At 55.4% G+C, this 18,084-nt stretch overlaps 1 protein-coding gene across 6 annotated transcripts in view; it reads right to left on the reverse strand.

Annotated features, from left to right (window-relative positions):
- ADAMTSL2 (ADAMTS like 2) overlaps window positions 1-17,361 on the reverse strand; it is a 38,986-nt gene extending 21,625 nt beyond the window's left edge. For 2 of the 6 annotated variants that reach the window (XM_064171426.1, XM_064171421.1), the window contains exons 1-12: window positions 16,974-17,361; window positions 16,635-16,733; window positions 14,135-14,246; window positions 12,437-12,582; window positions 11,747-11,822; window positions 10,588-10,690; window positions 7,282-7,427; window positions 7,049-7,172; window positions 6,135-6,215; window positions 4,784-4,959; window positions 3,081-3,423; window positions 2,036-2,417 (exon numbers count right to left, since the gene is read on the reverse strand). In XM_064171426.1, the coding sequence (XP_064027496.1) occupies window positions 2,036-2,417; window positions 3,081-3,423; window positions 4,784-4,959; window positions 6,135-6,215; window positions 7,049-7,172; window positions 7,282-7,427; window positions 10,588-10,690; window positions 11,747-11,822; window positions 12,437-12,582; window positions 14,135-14,245 (1,688 nt within the window). In that variant the 5' untranslated portion in view covers window position 14,246; window positions 16,635-16,733; window positions 16,974-17,361. Of the gene's footprint in view, window positions 1-2,035; window positions 2,418-3,080; window positions 3,424-4,783; window positions 4,960-6,134; window positions 6,226-7,048; window positions 7,173-7,281; window positions 7,640-10,587; window positions 10,691-11,746; window positions 11,823-12,436; window positions 12,583-14,134; window positions 14,247-16,634; window positions 16,734-16,973 lie in introns of those variants that run through there. The other 4 variants (XM_064171424.1, XM_064171425.1, XM_064171428.1 and 1 more) reach the window with 4 other exon arrangements.
- Window positions 17,362-18,084: the final 723 nt, after the last annotated feature.

Genomic DNA, 18,084 nt, shown 5'->3' on the forward strand with positions numbered 1-18,084 from the left:
GCATTCCCAGGAGGTAGGGAAGCACAAGCCCCATTTATCAGCTACTGGGAAGGAGGTTTGGGGTACAGGGTGCCAGCTGAGGCCACCTTGGGAGCATGCCAGGGACCAGGGGGGCCCCAAGGGCTGGGCAGCCCTTCCTCAGCAGAGCTAAGGCCATGTTTGCTTTGGCAGCTGAAGGCAGAGTTTCCAAGCCAAGCCACAAGAAGAGATGATAGACTCAAACCCTTGGCAGTGTTTTGATGTTCTTATCATTAAGAAGTTTGTTGATATGTTTGGCTTCGTGGCCATTTTCTTGAGCAGAAGTTTCTTTAAGCTTAAGCTCCTTTAAGGTCTGGGTAAATCCAGCTAATGACAACCAGAGAGCCTCTGCTCAGGGCTTCACATCTCCCACAGCTCAGCATCACCATCTGCACTTTGCTGGGAGGCAGAACAATCAGGAGACCCCCACGAGGGAGGTTTGGGTACTCCAGGTCCTGAGCAAGCATTGAGGGGTACACAGTGAGGAATGAACCCACAGCTGTGTGCTTGTGACCTGGATGACTCTCAAGATCAGGCTCTGGGGAGTGCACCCATGTCTGGCTACACACAGAAGGGAGCTGACCTCGACCCACATCTGAAGGTCCCACCTCAACCCACATCTGCCCACACTGGGAATGAGCTCTCCTGGGCTGGGAATAAAGGTGGCTCTCAGACAGCCCTTGGGCAGCTCCAAAGAGGTGGCCCCTTTGAGGCCACATCTGGAGTGCTGGGTCCAGATCTGGGCTACCCAGCTCAGGAGACACAGGGAACTGCTGGAGAGAGCCCAGAGGAGGCTGCAAAGCTGCTGAGGGCTCTGGAACACATCTGTGAGGTGGAAAGGCTGAGAAATGCCTGGAGGAGAGCAGCCCCAGAGGCAATCTGAGCAATGCTCAGCAAGAGATGAAGGCTGGAGGGCAAGATGGGGCCAGGTTCTTGTCAGGGGTGCCAAGGGGCAGTGGGCACCAACTGGAACCCAGCAGGTTCCATCTGACCAGGAGGAAAAACCTGTTTGGTGTGAGGGTGCTGGAGGCCTGGGGCAGGCTGCCCAGAGAGGTTGTGAAGTCTCCTTGTGTGCAGAGCTTCCAAGCCCAGCTGGGCATTGTGCTGCTGGGCAAGCTGCTGAGGGTGCCCTGTTGGGGCAGGGGGTTGGACTGGATGATCTCCAGAGTTCCCTTCCAACTTGCCACCAGTCTGTGATAGAGCCTAGACAGAGTCAGGGACAAGCACCAGCCTGAGACTCCCTTTTAGCCAGCCCATCCTTGCCTGGAGAAGCTCTGCTGCTGAAGACAGCAGAAGCCCTTTTTTCACTGCAGTTTCTAACTCTCCAAACCAGCCATTAAAAGGAATCCTGAAGGGATGGTCCTGCCAGCAAGCAGTGAGCTGCCACTTGGTGTCCTTGTCAAAGCAGGGACTAATGGCACTGCATCAAACCCAGGCTATTCCTGCAGCTCCTACAGCACAGCTCCTGCTGTCCTGCTCTGCCTCTCCAGCAGCAGCTTTAGCGTTCAGGACCATGCCTGGGAGCTGCTGGAAGCATCTTCCTGCCAACACAAGTGAGGAGGATCGTGGATGGCAGTCACAGGGTGGGTACAAAGGGGCCAGGACCAACTTCTGCTGCATTAGAGCTGGAAGGAAGGGGCCTGGGGAGTCGGAGCAGAACATCAAGAACAGGCCAAAAGAGGCTTCTTTACAGCCACAGCTCTCACAGCCAGGCAGAGAGACATGCACAAGCTGGCAGCCATCAGCATGGACCTGCCAGCATCCCCCAGCAAGGAAGGGGCAGAGTTTTCCTCTTGCTCAAATGCTCTCCTGACTTTCTGCTCCCAAACCTCTGGCCCTTCCTTGCAAAGCGATCCCCAACCAGGAAGCTCTCACATCCAGCATCCTACCCCCACTTACCTTCAGGCTTCCAAAGCAGGGGGAAACCATGCAATGGGGTCTGCACTGAGTGCAGGGCTATGCTGAGGGGAGAGCAGCAAGCAATAGGATTTAGCATCATTAAAGAGGTGCCCCCTACCTTGCTTTGTGGGTTCTGTTCCCCTGGGGGCTGCTGATGGTGACGGTGGCGTTGGGGAACGGCGTCTCTGCAGAGCTGTTGCTGGCTTTGCTGTTGCTCAGCTCCAGGTAAGTGCTATTGATGGTGTAGGTCACCACCCCATCAGTGTCCTCGTAGTCAACATAGAGGCTGTCAATGTGTGGCCCCACAGAGTTGATTGGGTCTCCCTGGGCAAAAATGCTGTTCATGGTCATGTTGAGCACCAGCTCCTTGGAGTCCGAAGTCTTCTCCAGCAGCTTGTCCGTGATGGCATTCTCCAGGAGGAACTCCCTGGAGGTCAGCCTGGGGTCGAGGCCTCTCTCCTCGTGGTCTGTCTGGTGAGTCGACCTGGTAACGTTTGAATCTAGATTGGAGCCAACAGGGGGGAAACAACAGTGACAACCACAAAGTGCATTCAGGCTGGCAGGGGAAAGCAGCCTGGGGCAGCGGGGACGTGCCAGAGCCTGAGCAGCCACCTGGGAGCCTAGAGGCAGGAGCTGGGGGCTTGGGAAGGGGGACTGTAAACCCTCTGGGAAGGGGGTGAAGCTCTGTGGGTCACACCCACGGTCAGAGGAGAGCTCAGCACCTGCCAGCACTGCCCCAAGCAATAGCAGAGGTCAGGAAGGAAGATGCTCTCCTGGCCCCGGAGCCCATGCAGCCATGCTAGGAAAGCACTCAAGGCACTTTGGTGGTGAGCTGACCAAGGGACTGGAGGGGGGAAGGAGGTTGCTGGGGGCAGTGGAGAGGTGGGAAGTGATGGAAGATGTGGTGGAGGGGAGACTTGTGCACGCAGGGCCCCCTCCTGCCCTTGGCGTGAGGCAAAGCACAGCAGAGGACCAGCAGGGAGACCTTACCCGTGGCCACCCCCCCAGAAACCAGAACCTGAAGGGCAAAGAGGATTTCTGAGCAGAGCTGTTTTAAAAGAACTTTCCAAGGTTTCCAAAACACAAAACCAGAGGTAGGAACAGAGCATCTCTCAACAAGAGCTCTGGGAAGCAGAAGGGTGAGGCCCAAGTCTCCTCCTTACCTTGGGGGGGTTTGCCCTTCAGTTTTGGCTCACAGTCAATTGTTTCTGCTCTTTCATAGACCTCATTGGTTTCCTGACCTTTGCTCAGGTTTAACTCTTCCTCGGTGTCCTGCCTTCCAAACACTTGGTTCTCCAAGTCCAGCCTTTCCCTGGAGAGCTTCCCAAAGTAGGTGGCATTGTGCTGGATGAACCCCAAGGGCACATCTGCGCCGAACTCTCTGCTTTCTTCGCTCTCCGACTCGGAGAAGGTGTAGTAGATGGGCTGCAGGCTTTGGGAGTGTGGCTTCCTCAGCAGGGTGTACTCAAAGGTGATGGAGGGGTTCTTGCCATTTTGATTCCAGACCTAGCAAACCAACCATGAGCTCAGCAGGGGCAGTGAGTAGCTGGCATGGACAGCTTGGGGTTCGATTTGGGCTTGGCTCTGGTCAGGCTCTGTCCCCCAGGCAACTCGTGACAGGACGAGAGGGTATAGAATCAATCATGGAATCAGGCAGGCTGGCAGAGAGCTCCAAGCTCAGCCAGCACTACCTAGCACCCAGCCCTGCCCAACCAACCAGACCATGGCACTAAGTGCCCCAGCCAGCCTTGGCTTCAACACCTCCAGCCACAAAGACTCCACCACCTCCCTGGGCAGCCCATTCCAATGCCAATCACTCTCTCTGACAACAACTTCCTAACAACATCCAGCCTAGACCTGCCCTGGCACAGCTTCAGGCTGTGTCCCCTTGTTCTGTTGCTGCTTCCCTGGCAGCAGAGCCCAACCCCACCTGGCTACAGCCTCCCTGCAGGCAGCTGCAGGCAGCAATGAGCTCTGCCCTGAGCCTCCTCTGCTGCAGGCTGCACCCCCCCAGCTCCCTCAGCCTCTCCTCACAGGGCTGTGCTCCAGGCCCCTCCCCAGCCTTGCTGCCCTTCTCCAAACACCTTCCAGCACCTCAACATCTCTCTGCAATTCAGGAGCCCACAACTGGCATAGTTTGAAGCTGTGCCAGGGGAGGTTTAGATTGGCTACTAGGAAGCACTTCCTCACAGACAGGGTGATTAGGCACTGGAATGGATTGCTCAGGGAAGTGGAGGAGTCACCATCCCTGGAGATCATTAAGAAAAGACTGGCTGTGTCCCTCAGTGGGCATGGGTTAGCTGATGCCATGGGGTTAGGGCATAGACTGGACTTGATCTCAGAGGTCTTTTCCAGCCTCAGTGACTGTGATTCTGTAATCAGTGAGCAATTGCCCTGCTGTTTCCAGCCTGCTTCCCATCCCATTGCCACCCTCTTACAGATGGAGCCCAGCAGAGTTTCCAAGGGTTGTTTTGCAGCACTGCCCTGGGGCTTAGTCCCAGCTGTGGGAATGGAAGCCATAGGTCAAACTTCCTCCTCTGCTGCTGGAGAGCCACAAACAGGAGACACTCTGCTCTTATGCCCACCTCTTCCTCAACTCCTTCTCCACTATGTTATGACCTTGAGAAGTCAAAGCTCACCATGATACTCAGTCTTGGTTGGTTGGTCATTGGGCCACAATATGCTCTCTGCCTGTCTCAGACAACCCTGGACCTCCTTCCCATCACCTTATGGCCTTGAGAAGTCAAAGCTCACCATGATAGTCAAACCTTGGTTGGTCCTTAGGCCACAATATGCTCTCTGCCTGTCTCAGACAACCCTGGACCTCCTTCCCATCACCTTATGGCCTTGAGAAGTCAAAGCTCACCATGATGTTCAAGCCTTGGTTGGTTGGCCCTTGGGCCACGATGTACTCTATGCCTGTCTCATAGACATCCATGGGCCTGCGGTACTTGAACACTGTGCCTGCAATGTTGAAGTTCTTGGGGCTGTCCACCTTGTAGTTCCCATTGAAGAAATAGTAGCCAGCTTCATCAGCCACAGCTTCAAAGGAGAGAGGCAAACAAAGCACTGTCATCACTGGGCCATTAAGGGGGTGAGGCTGTGAGAATGCCACAACGATAAAAGCAGGGCAGCATGGGCAAACTCCAGCCATGGCTGCAGTGCTGGGACCAGCTCTGGGCTCCCCAGCTCAAGAGAGACAAGGAACTGCTGGAGAGAGTCCACAGGAGGCTACAAAGCTGCTGAGGGGGCTGGAGCAGCTCTGTGAGGAGCCCTGGGGCTGAGAGTGTGGAGAAGAGCAGCCCCAGAAGGGATCTGAGCAGTGCTCAGCAAGAGCTAAAGGTTGGGGGGCAGGAGGATGGGTCCAGGCTCTGCTCAGTGCTGCCCATTGGTGGGCAGCAGCAGACAACTTCTGGCACCCAGCATGAGCCACTTGGCAGCAGCTGAGTGTGCCACAGCACTTCTCATCAGGAGCTGGGGGGTGAGAGGTTGGGGCCAGGCTCTTGTCAGTGGTGCCCAGGGACAGGGCAAGGGGCAGTGGGCACAAACTGGAACCCTGAAGGTTCCATCTGACCAGGAGGAGAAAGTTGTTTGGTGTGAGGGTGCTGGAGGCCTGGGGCAGGCTGCCCAGAGAGGTTGTGGAGTCTCCTTGTGTGCAGAGCTTCCAAACCTGCTGGAACAACACAGCTACAAGGCAGAGGCTTTATGAAAGCCCAGTGGGATACTCTCAGCATGAAAAGAGTCCTAATGCTCCTGCTGAGAGACTCCCCTGTGAGTGCAGCTAGACAGGACTGGGGGGGATGGAGCAAAGGTGGAGGTGGGGAGAGTGAGGCTGGAGGTGAGGAGGAAGTTGCTGAGCAGGAGAGTGGTGAGAGGCTGGAATGGGTTGCCCAGGGAGGTGGTTGAGGCCCCATGGCTGGAGGTGTTTGAGGCCAGGCTGGCTGAGGCTGTGTGCAGCCTGCTCTAGGGTAGGGTGTCCCTGGGCATGGCAGGGGGTTGGCACTGCCTGCTCCTTGTGCTCCCTTCCAACCCTGACTGATTCTATGACTCGAGTGAGGGCTTTCATCTCTGCTGGTGCAGGGGAGGTTACTCAGGTTACAGCTTCAAGCAGAGCAGGTTGCTCATTTCTGCAGTAAAAGCCAAGCTGAAGTCCACCCTGGAGAAAGCATCAGGTGGTGCAGGCATGTGTGAGGGAAGCGCCAAGAGGTCATACCCACCCAGGACGTCTGCAGACTTCTTGCGTTCCACTATCTGGATGTCCCTTGCTCCAGCAGGAATGTGAGTTACCAGGGAATAGCCTGTGGGAGACTACAGATTAACGAGAGGAACTTGTGACACAAGGCTCTGGAGCAAGCCCTCGGTGGTCAGGACTGCAGCACAGCAAGCAGGGTGGCCTTGGGCCAGAGGTCTGCTCAGCAGCTATGGATGGAAACAGCCCCCAGTGCTGGCAGCTGTGTCCAGCTGTGGGCTCCTGAATTGCAGAGAGATGTTGAGGTGCTGGAAGGTGTTTGGAGCAGGGCAGCAAGGCTGGGGAGGGGCCTGGAGCAGAGCCCTGTGAGGAAAGGCTGAGGGAGATGGGGGTGTGCAGCCTGCAGCAGAGGAGGCTCAGGGCAGAGCTCATTGCTGCCTGCAGCTCCCTGCAGGGAGGTTGGAACAGCTGAGGGAGCTGGGGACATTCAGCCTGGAGAAGAAGAGGCTCAGGGCAGAGCTCATTGCTGTCTGCAGCTGCCTGCAGGGAGGTTGGAACAGCCGAGGGAGCTGGGGGTGTGCAGCCTGCAGAAGAAGAGGCTGAGGGGAGACCTCATTGCTCTCCACAGCTCCCCGAAAGGAGGCTGTAGCCAGGTGGGGTTGGGCTCTGCTGCAGCAGAACAAGAGGACACAGCCCCAAGCTGTGCCAGGGGAGGTCTGGGCTGGCTGTTAGGAGGAAGCTCTTGCCCGAGAGGGTGACTCTAGGCTGGGTGAATTGCTAAGAGCGGAGGGGGACAGGTAACCGCCAAACCACCACCCAGGGCAGCTGGGAAGAAGCAAAAGCGACTTAAACCCATTCCAACAGAACCCCAACCCTCCAGAGAACAAACCCAAGAAGAAAACCCAAATCAGACCCTCCCCACGCCCCACTCCAGCTGCTTACCCAGGTGAGAGTTGCCTCTGCGGTAGCTGCCGGTGACGTGCGTGCAGCTGCTGCCGTCCCCCCGGCACACTCCGCACTTATCCAGGGTGTGGGTGGAGAAGAGGACTCCGTCGCAGCCGATGGGCTGGAGGGCAGGGGGGCACAGAGAGGCAGAGGGTGAGGCGCCAGCCCCGCGCCCACTGCAGCTCTCTGCGTGCTGCTGACAAGAATTTTGTGCTATAATGTTTAACAACCTCACATTTTCCAGACACGCAAACCCCTCGGAAATCAGTGTATTTGCAGGATGTTCCATCCCGAGCCTGAACCATTAACTGTCTCTGACCATCCACCGTGGTGCAATGGAGGTCACAGGGCTTGCTAGAAATGTGAACATAGTCATCTGAAGGGGAAAGGATATAAAGACACATTCAAAAAGAGCAGCGACCCCACGGCTCCTCCCCGACCCCAACGCCAGCCAAAGGCTCTGTGCCCAAGCGAAGGCGCTTCGGGAGCTGCCACCCTTCCCTGGCGCTCCAGGCGGCACTTCTGCCAGCGTGACAGCTCACTGCTGCAAGCCTCTGCACAGCCAGGCCAGCCCTCCACGGAGGAGGAGCCCTGTTTTTAAAAGAGGAGGTTGTGCGGGGAGGTGGTGGAGTAGACATCCCCAAAGGTGTTCAATGAAGTGATTGAAAAGCCTGATTAAGAGTTGGCTAAACATCAGAAGCCTGAGACCAAAGTGGCAGCCACTGCCAGAGTCAGCCAGGTTGGAAGAGACCTCCAAGCTCATCCAGTCCAATCCATCACCCAGCCCTAGACAATCAACTAGAACATAGAATCAAGCAGGTTGGAAGAGAGCTTCAAGCTCATCCAGTCCAATCCATCACCCAGCCCTAGACAATCAACTAGAACATAGAATCAAGCAGGTTGGAAGAGAGCTTCAAGCCCATCCAGTCCAATCCATCACCCAGCCCTAGACAATCAACTAGAACATAGAATCAAGCAGGTTGGAAGAGAGCTTCAAGCTCATCCAGTCCAATCCATCACCCAGCCCTAGCCAATCACCCAGACCACAGAATCAACCAGGTTGGAAGAGAGCTCCAAGCTCATCCAGACCAACTTAGCACCCAGCCCTGCCCAACCAACCAGACCATGGCACTAAGTGCCTCATCCAGTCTCTTCTTGAACAACTCCAGGGATGGCAACTCCACCACCTCCCTGGGGAGACCATTCCAAAGGCAAATCACTCTCTAAGTGCCATGGCACTAAGTGCCTCAACCAGTCACTGCTCTTCTGCCTGCATCCTTTGGGCTAAACCCAAAGGAAGCTGCTTCTTTGTCCTCCTAATATGCAGGAGCCTGTGGCTGCCACCCTCCCTGAGATGCAGGAGACCCCAAACCCTGCTCAAGTCATAGAATCATAGAATGAAGCAGGTGGAAAGAGAGCTCCAAGCTCAGCCAGCCCAACCTAGCACCCAGCCCTGCCCAACCAACCAGACCATGGCACTAAGTGCCCCAGCCAGGCTTGGCTGCAACACCTCCAGGCACAAAGACTCCACCACCTCCCTGGGCAGCCCATTCCAATGCAAATCACTCTCTCTGCTGACAACTTCCTCCTAACATCCAGCCTGAACCTGCCCTGGCACTAATGGCACTTTGGGATGTGGTTTGGTGGCCTTGGGTTGAAGGCTGAGCTCAATCTTGCAGGTCTCCTCCAGCCAAAAACGCTTTGGGAGTCTCCTGACAGCTGTGTGCAGGCAGATGTTAAGCTATGGTTGACATAGAATCACAGAGTGGTTTAGGTTGGAAGGGACCTCAAAGATTGATCCTGTGATCATCTAATTCCAACCCCCCACCACAGGCAGGGACACCTCTCACTAGAACAGGTCACTTGAGGACTCATCCAACCTGGTCCTGAACACCTCCAGGGAGGTTGTGGAGAACAGAAGCACAGAATGTGATCAAAGATCACATTCTGTGCTTCTGTGCTCCACAACCTCCCTGGGCAACCTCTGCCAGTGTCTCAGCACCCTTAACCTGTGCCAGTGTCTCAGCACCCTCAACCTGTGCCCAGTGTCTGAATGCCCTTATTGTAAGAATTTCTTCCCAATATCCAGTCTAAATCTAGAGAGCATCTTAAAAGGTCTTTTCCAAGCAGGCAACAGGGTTGCACAATTCAGTGCCATCAGGAATGGTGATGCCAGAGAGCTCACCAGCAGCAGGGCTGTGCCAGCCACCTCTCTGTGCAGGGCCTTGCAGCAGTGATGCCCACACGCATCGCACAAGCAGCATGCACGGTCCCCTAGCAGCACCTCCTGAGTTGAACCAACACAGATCCATCAGCACCAATCCAGGTAGGAGGCTAAACTCAAACCCAAAGCAGCTTGAAAACAGGTGAAAAAGCAACACCTCCACCCAGAGTTGAACTCAATTCACCTTTTGCTTCCTGCAGGCAACCAGTTGGCTGCATCCAGCTGGCACAGTGGAGCCATCCTTTAGGATAGCCACAGGGGAGCAACCAGAAAGGATTCATTCATCTCATTTCCCCCCCCAACCCCCACCAGAAACCCCAATGCTAAGGGTTGAACTTCGACTAAGGAGCAGTCTTATACCCACTGGCCAAGCAAGGCAGCATCAATGGCAAAACATTATCTGCAAATCCCCCAGGGAGCCACTTGGACGCCTGCTAAAACACAAAACAATTCACTGTAATGCTTCTGGTGAGTCAGCCCGAGGAGCAAAGAGCTTTAAAGAGGTTGTCACCTCGCCAGAGGGAAGGGACAACATCAGCCAAGGGGCTGGAAGTAGGCATCCTGCTCGGGGGGGATCACTTCTACCATGCTGACCAAGGAGGCTGGTGAGGTAGGGGCTTGCTTCATACAAAAGGAGCAATGAATTTAAGGAAGGGTAATTGTTCTTAGGGATGTGCAGAGAGCCTCAAAATAAGAAGGTTGCATTAGATCCTGGCAGACCCAAGTGGCACTGAAGAACCTTCTGGAGCCTTCTCCTCCTCCTCCTCCAGAGGAGAAGGGTCCTGGGTTCGCCAGCATCGATGGAGATTGTTGTTTAATCTTTGATTTCTTTTTAATGGAGCTTAGAGGAGGGTCTAAAAATCCATCAGAATCTCAGCCCCTGAGCTCCTGAGATCTTTCAGCAGCTCTGTGTCACCTCAGGTGGCCAAACTGCACCTTGGGGTCGTTTGACCCAGCACACCGAGGCTGTCGGTGTGGCACCGAAGCACCACACGGGCAGGAAGAGTTTCAGCTCAAAGGACACCTGTTTGGGTGAGCAGGACCCTCCCTGCCATCACCCCTCACTCTTGCATCCTCCTCCAGCCTCTCTAGTCCTTGGCCAGGCTGGAGCCCTCGATTCATCTTGGGATTGTAACGTTTAAGCTCTTCTGCAGCTGCAAAGCAGCACCTTTGAGCTCGGGGAGGAGAACTGATTGTGTCCCTGAGCAGAGACAGCGGAGGAGGAGCCTTCCTGCCGGCTAGGAGCATCCTAACCACCCAAATATTTTGGCTTGAGCGTGATGAGGCAGCCACACAAAGAAGGTCTTGTTACCAGGGTATAAAGGTTTCCATTGATAGGTCCTGCCGTTGTAGACGTGGGAGTTGAAGGATGAGCACTGCTCCTCGCGAAAGCTCCTTCCGTTGGCAGGGCACTCCTAGAAGGGGACACATTTTAGTAGCCTGACGAGAACAAAATGTGGGAAAGGCTTCTGGCACATCTCCACCAGCTGCAAGGAGTGTTTTCTGTCCTCTGCCCTGGCCTCCTCCTCCTCTTCCTCCCACTGCAAGGGTCAGCCAAGGAAATCCCCAGCCCGCGGGGAGAACGGTTGCAAGGTTGGAGATGATCACAGAATGGGTTGGGTTGGAAGGGAGCTTAAAGATCATCCAGCTCCAACCACCCCTGTCATGGGCAGTGACACCTTCCACCAGATCAAGCTGCTCAAAGCCTCATCTTAAACACTTCCAGGGATGAAGTGTCCCCAGTTTCCCTGGGCAGCCTGTTCCAGTGGCACAGGTTGAGGGTGGTGAGACCCTGGCACAGGTTGCCCAGGGAGGTTGTGGAGCACAGAAGCACAGAATGTGATCAAAGATCAAAGATCACATTCTGTGCTCCACAACCTCCCTGGAGGTGTTCAGGAGCAGGCTGAGACCTGTTCTATTGGAGGTGTCCCTGCCTGTGGCAGGGGAGGTTGGAACTGGCTGAGCTTTGAGGTCCCTTCCAACCTAAACCATTCTATGATTCTCTGGCTGCCCTTATCCTATCACCACAGACTCTTACCAGAAGTCCCTCCCCAGCTCTCTTGTAGCCCCATTCAGGTACTGGAGGCTGCTCTTAAGGTCTCCCCAGGCTCTCCTATTCTCTAGGCTGAGCAGCCCCAACTCCTTCAGCCTATCCTTGTAGGAGAGGTGTTGCAGCCCTCTGATCATCTTTGTGGCCATCTCTGGACCCTCTCCCACAGTTCCATGTCCTTCTTGGACGATGATGCAAACAACCACTGGAGTTTATGGCACCCCAGAGCAGACAAATGGCCCAAAGCCCCTGACACAGTGGTGATGTGCACCAAAGAAGGCAACTTTGGCTGCTGGGAGAGGTAGCAGGGGTGGCAGTCACAGGGGCAAATGGTGTCTCCTCTCCAAACCACCAGAGGAAGCAAGCACAACTTCCCACACCTCACACTGAGCATTCCCAACAGGAAATAGGATATCCTTACTTGGACTTTGCAGAGCTGGTATCTTTTGGATGTTCCAGTGCAAGTTTTATTAGCCAGCCCACTCACTGACTTCCTTCTGAATAAAGAAATGATGGTTAGACAGGGTCAGGAGCTCTTCTTTGCCCTTCTCTAAACCCCTTTCCCCCCCTTGCTTCTGTGAGGTTCATTGGTCTGCACACAGCAGAACCAGAGATCCATCACAGGCTCACTGGAGCTGGCAGCAAAGATCTCTCTGGGTTTGCTACCAGCAGCATCAACTATTCTCATTACAGCATCCTAGAGGAGGTATCCTGGGGACAAGGTTTGCAAGGTGCCTCCTGGCAACCAGACAGCCAAGAGAAGGCAGAGCCATGCAGTTGGGATCAGCAGATGCTCAACCCTGCCCCACATTGTCCTCACTGCTGCTCCCAAGAGCCTTGAGAAAGGGCTTCCTGCTGCCCACCTGCACTAATCTCCACAGGAGGAGCTCTGGGGACAGCACAGGAATAGTTTGGCTGGTTCTCCCGGCAGGGATGCCCAGAGCATCCTCCTGGCAGCATGCTTGGGGCATACTTACCTTCTACACCCACAGGGTTTGCCAGCCAGCACCTTTGCCCCAGCATTCATCTACTGAGTGATGCCCTTCCAGGCTAGGTTTACCTCCAGCAAGCTGGAGATGCCCGCAGGGACCCTGGCAGGCAGGTGCCATACCTCTGCCGCAGGCAGTGCCTCTCTTGGGACTTGACTCCTCCTCCACAGGTCCTGGTACAGGCTGTCCACTTGGTCCACTCTCCCCACCAGTATGCAGTCACATCTGCCCCTTCCTCCAGGCTGTTGGAGGTCTGTGTCAGGTCCTGCTGGAAGGAGCAGGAAGGTGGGAGTGGAGAGAAGGAGCAGTCAGCATCCACACCACAGCCTGTGTGGGATGATCTCTTTGTGTCCCTTCCAACCCCTGACATCCTGTGCTCCTGTGGGTGGACCTAGGCCACCAGCACTGGATATAGTCCCCAGCACTGGGCAGCTCTAAGATTTAGCTGGGCAGGGTTGTTGGCCTACAGGAAAGCTGGAGGAGGAAAGCTGGAGGAGGAAAGCTGGAGGAGGAAAGCTGGAGGAGGAAAGCTGGAGGAGGAAAGCTGGAGGAGGAAAGCTGGAGGAGGAAAGCTGGAGGAGGACTTCACAAGGGTATGTAGAGATAGGATGAGGGATTATGGGTTACAGAAACTGAAAGAGAAGAGGTTTAGGTTTGTTACAAAGAAGAATTCCTTCACTGTGAAGGTGCTGAGACACTAGAATAAGGTGTCCAGAGAGGCTGTGGAATCTCCATCCCTGGGAAGTTTGAGCAGGCTGGATGGGGACTGAGCAACCTGGCCTAGTAAGAGGTGTCCCTGTCCATGATCCTTAAGGTCCTTAAGGTCCCTTCCAACCCAACCCATTCTATGATCTTGCCTAGACCATGCTTTTCCCCACAAGAGCTTGGTCCAGATGATCCTTGGGGTCCCTCTGAGCCTGCTGTTCCCCAGTTCCATGACTTCCACCATGCAAGAAGTCCTGCATTTTTCCAGTTGTGTTTTCATTACCAGTTGGAGTGAAATAGCAATGTCTGGGAGCCCTCCAGGAAGGAAATGTTCATTGTTCTGCTCTGCTGGCAGAGCCCTAAGCCCTCCAAGCCTTTTTGGTGCTCTTGGACTCTTGTCCCGCAGTGAATTCAGGGAGCTGAAGAGTCAGTGACAGCTCAGATCTTGACTGGGAGCTTCAGCAAAGCCTTGCCAAAGCACTCTGCAGCAGCAGAGCATGTCAGGGGATGCTGGCAGGGTGGAGGAGTCCATGTGGCCCCTTTGCAAGTACAGGATGGTCGTTTCAGGAGGATGTTTTACCACCCCTACCTCATAGCCCTCAGCCACTGCTGGAGGGTGGCAAGGGAGCTGCTCTGCCAGCAGAGTCACCGCCGTGTGCCTGTGCTAAGGCATTCACATCCCTTCACATGAGCTCAGAACCTCCAGGGAGGTCCCAGCTATTGCTCATTGTGAGAGGGGAGATGCATTTTTCCACCAGGAGTCTCCCACTGGTTAGGAGAGTTGTATTAATTCCATGTTTCCTGGGAGAAGCATAGAAATGTCCCATGCAAAGTAAGTGGAAGCTGCAACCCCTGACTGGGCCAAGGAAGTGCTGCTCACCCAAGAGCAGGGCTTGGCCTCTCAGAGCCTTGCAATGATCTGTGCATGCCTTTATCCCCAGAAAGGACAAGTCAGGTGAAGCTCAGACTAAAGAGCTAAGCCAAGTCATAGGTCCTCACACTTGCTGCAGCCCTGAAGCATAAAGAGTCCTGTGCTGCAAGCCTCAGTGCCAACCCATCTCAGCCACCTCACCATGCTAGCACCCAGAGAGGCCCCAGCAAGGTGATGCACTCACCTGAGCCATCACAAAGGCAACGTTGCCCACGAGGAGCAGAGCCAGGGTGCCCTTCAGCTGGGATCGTGCCCTGATGGAGATGCTGCTCCACCTCCACTTAGATGTCTTCATCCTAGGAAGCAACCAAACACCACACTAAGCACAACTCCCCTCCAGCCCCAGTGCCCGTGGAGAGCAGGGGCTGCTTTGCAGCCTGGTTCCACAGCAGCTGTCTTCTCCAGCACTCCTGGCCAGCTGCATGACATCAGCCACTGCAAAGGGCTTGATCCTCAAGCTGCATTTAATCAGTGGAAGCATTATCAGGTTCAGATCCCTTCTTAGCTCTTCTCTTCCAAACCACAACTCCACACTGGTTCCCAGTGGCTGCACCTGAGACCAGCAAGTGCGAGCTGAGGCTCCAAGCCTCTCTTGGCAGAGAGGATGGTTTCCACCAAAGGCAGCAAGAAACATCCCTGGATCTACAAAGGCAGTGCACTTAAATATCCTCATTTACAGATTCACTCCTGGAAGAGTGAGATGAAAGGCTCCAGAAACAAAAAAAAAAAGCAATTAACAGCCTTTAGCTTCCCTTTTTTCCTCCCTCTCTCTCCTTTCATTTGTTCCACTCTAATTCCCTCTGGTTCCCAGGGAAGAAGCTTGTTCTTATAGAAAAGAAAGCACCTCCAATTAAAGAGCAGAACGGGAGGATCCCAAGTGTCAGCCTTTCATCTCCCTCTCCATCTGCCTCATGAAAGAAAGTTAACCCAGAAGGGCATTTTTACTGAGCTGAAAGCCACAAAGCATCTGATTGTGAACCTCCCTGCAAGAGCCAGAAAGGAGCAGGTTCAGGAATTGCTGCTTCCAGGCAACCAAAGCAGCTCATGTCTGAAAGAGAGGAAAAGGAGAGAGAGAGGGAAAAAAAAGGAGAGAGGGAAAAAAAAGGAGAGAGGGAAAAAAAAGGAGAGAGGGAAAAAAAAGGAGAGAGGGAAAAAAAAGGAGAGAGGGAAAAAAAAGGAGAGAGGGAAAAAAAGGAGAGAGGGAAAAAAAGGAGAGAGAGAGAGAAAGAGAGAGAGAGAGAGAGAGAAAGAGAGACAGAGAAAGAGAGACAGAGAGAGAGAGAGAGAAAGAGAGAGAGAGAGAAAGAGAGAGAGAGAAAAAGAGAGAGAGAGAAAGAGAGAGAGAGAGAAAGAGAGAGAGAGAAAGAGAGAGAGAGAAAGAGAGACAGACAGAGAGAGAGACAGACAGAGAGAGAGACAGACAGAGAGAGAGACAGACAGAGAGAGAGAAAGAGAGAGAGAGAGAGAAAGAGAGAGAAAAAGAGAAAGAGAGAGAAAAAGAGAAAGAGAGAGAAAAAGAGAAAGAGAGAGAAAAAGAGAGAGAAAGAGAGACAGAGAAAGAGAGACAGAGAAAGAGAGACAGAGAAAGAGAGACAGAGAAAGAGAGACAGAGAAAGAGAGACAGAGAAAGAGAGACAGAGAAAGAGAGAGAGAGAGAGAGAGGAAAAAAAGAGAGATACAGACAGACAGACAACCTCCTGCTCCTGTGAGGTTCTCCCCTGAGCTAATTGCCCTTGAAAACGAGCGTTTGGCGAGCAGGGAGGTGGGAGAAGTGCTGCTCCTGGAGAGAGGGAGGGCCTGGACTGCAAACCTGCAAGATAAAGAGCTGCTTTCCTGCCACCCTCCTCCCTCCCCCCTCTTGGTTTTTCTTCTTGCAAAAGCTTTTGTAGCACTGTTTCGTAGCACAGAATAATGGTAGGGGTTGGGAGGGACCTCTGGAGATCATCAAGTCTACACCACCCTCCCCCCCGCCCCATCCTCCCATCCCCTGCCAAGGCAGGTTCACCTAGAGAAGGTCACACAGGAATGCATCCAGACGGGCTTGGAACCTCTCCAGAGAGGCAGACTCCCTGCTCCAGAGCTCCATCACCCTTAAATGAAAGGAGCTCCTCTTCGTGTTTAGGTGGAGCCTCTTACGTGCAGGTTTGGACCTGTCACCCTTTGTCCTGGGCACACTGAACAAAGCCTGGTCCCATCCTCCTGACACCCACCCTTGAGTTATCAGCCAGCATTGATGGGACCCCCCCTCAGGCTGCTCTGCTCCAGACTGTAACTCCCCAATTCTCTCAGCCTTTCCTCCTCACAAAGATGCTCCAATTCCCTCGGCGTCTTTGCAGCCCTTTGCTGTGCCCTCTGCAGCAAGTCTCTGTCCTGCTTAACGCGGGGAGCCCAGAACGTGACACAGCATCCCCGATGTGTAATCCTGGACTCCAACGCTTCTAAAATGAGGCATCCCGGGCTGAAAAGCCAGCCCCAGACTGTGGCAGCAGGATGGGCACTAAACAATGCCAGCACAGCGTTGGCAGCTGGCTTAGAGAAACTACCGAAGGGTTTTGCAGGTCCCCAGCTCCACTTCGTGATCACCCCAGGGTCCAATACGCCAAAAAACAAGAGGCAGATCCATTGATTAATGGGAGCCCAGAGCTGTTGGCTGGGGCTGCCGGGGACAGGTGGCTGGGACTTGCCTTGCACTTGGTTTTCATTAAGGCATCCAGACACTCCTGACTCCAAGCCAGTAACAGAGCTCGCTCGGGGTTTATCCCAGACTCGGGCAGAGCTGCGTGCTTAAAGAGAAGAAAAATTAAAGCAGGAAGGTGGGGTGGGTGGGGGATGGAAGGAGATGGGGAGAGGGGTGGCTGGGTGGATGATCGCCACAAGCATCGCGGAGCCTTTACCGGAGGGACCCCCGAGCAGCAGTCCGCAGAGCTGTGCGTGCAGAGGGGGAGATGCTAGGAGGCAGAACAGAGCCGGGAGGGGTCCGGAGGGGACCGAGGAAGGACGAGGGGAACGGGGCCGGGCCGTACCTGGAGGCGGTGGGGTCGGGCTGTGGAACGGAGAAGGATGCTCCGAGAGCGGGAGGTAGCGGAGGCGGCGGCGGCAGCTCGGAGCAGCAGCAGCCTCAGACGCTCCCTCCCTACCTCCTCTTCTGACTTCAAAGGGCAGCCAAAAGCGTTTGGGGCTTCCAGCGAGGAGGAGTCGCCGCAGTGGCTCCCCCCAGCCAGAGCCGAGCGCTCTTATAGCGGCGGGGGGGTGGGAGTGGGCTGGGAGGATGGATGCGGAAGGAGGAAAGGGGGGGGGTGGGGGTGCGGAATTCACACCTCTCGGCCCGGGATGCCCCCACCCCGGTTAACCCCTCGCCTCCCCCGGCGCCGGTCCGCGGCCGCCAGCCGGTTTCCTGCGGCGAGACCGGGGAGGAGGTGGGGGGGGGGGGGGGGGGGGGGAAGGGGGGGCACAAGCTGGGAGGGGGGGAGCCCGTACGCATGCGTTCCGCTACCGCTCGACCGGCCCCGAAGTGCCGGAGCCACCCCGGAGGGAGATGCTGCGGTCCCCACCTCGAAAGGGAAAGGGCTACCTGCAGCACCGGGCCCCCGCAGTGGGTTCCCACCCACTGTAGCACCGGGAGACCCCCAGGAGATGCTGCGGTCACCCCCGGGCTCAGGGAGATGGTACCTGCTGCCCCCACCCCCAGCATCACCAGCGCGAAGCGAGGTGGCCAAAATACTTAGCGGGCACCATGTGGCCACACCCTGGCTCCGGTAAGGCTCGGACAGGGCGGGGGGGATGTGAACCCCATCTGCCAGGGCCTTCATTCAGCACTTTCTGCTGCAGAATAAAGCCCCCACTCCCTCCCCTCCTCCCCCGCCCCGCGATCCTGTGCTGTTGGTGTCAGCCGGTGAGGCTCAGCACCAGACGCACAGCCTGGAATGGTTTTCTGCCAGGCAGGAGAGCAGCGGGGCCCAAAAAAGTAGCTTTGGTGCACGTGAAGGGCCTCTTGGGGTGGGAATGCCCCCCCCAGCCAAGTGCCAGCCGTGCATGGGCTGTGTCTGACCTGCGTGCGGCAGAGAGCACAGCCCCCGGCGCAGGGAAGGGCGCAGCTAGGGAGTGGATGCCACCTCCGCAGCAGGGCTGTGGTCT

The sequence above is a fragment of the Pogoniulus pusillus genome, chromosome 35 (assembly GCF_015220805.1).
Source record: "Pogoniulus pusillus isolate bPogPus1 chromosome 35, bPogPus1.pri, whole genome shotgun sequence".
Classification (NCBI taxonomy): Eukaryota; Metazoa; Chordata; class Aves; order Piciformes; family Lybiidae; genus Pogoniulus; species Pogoniulus pusillus.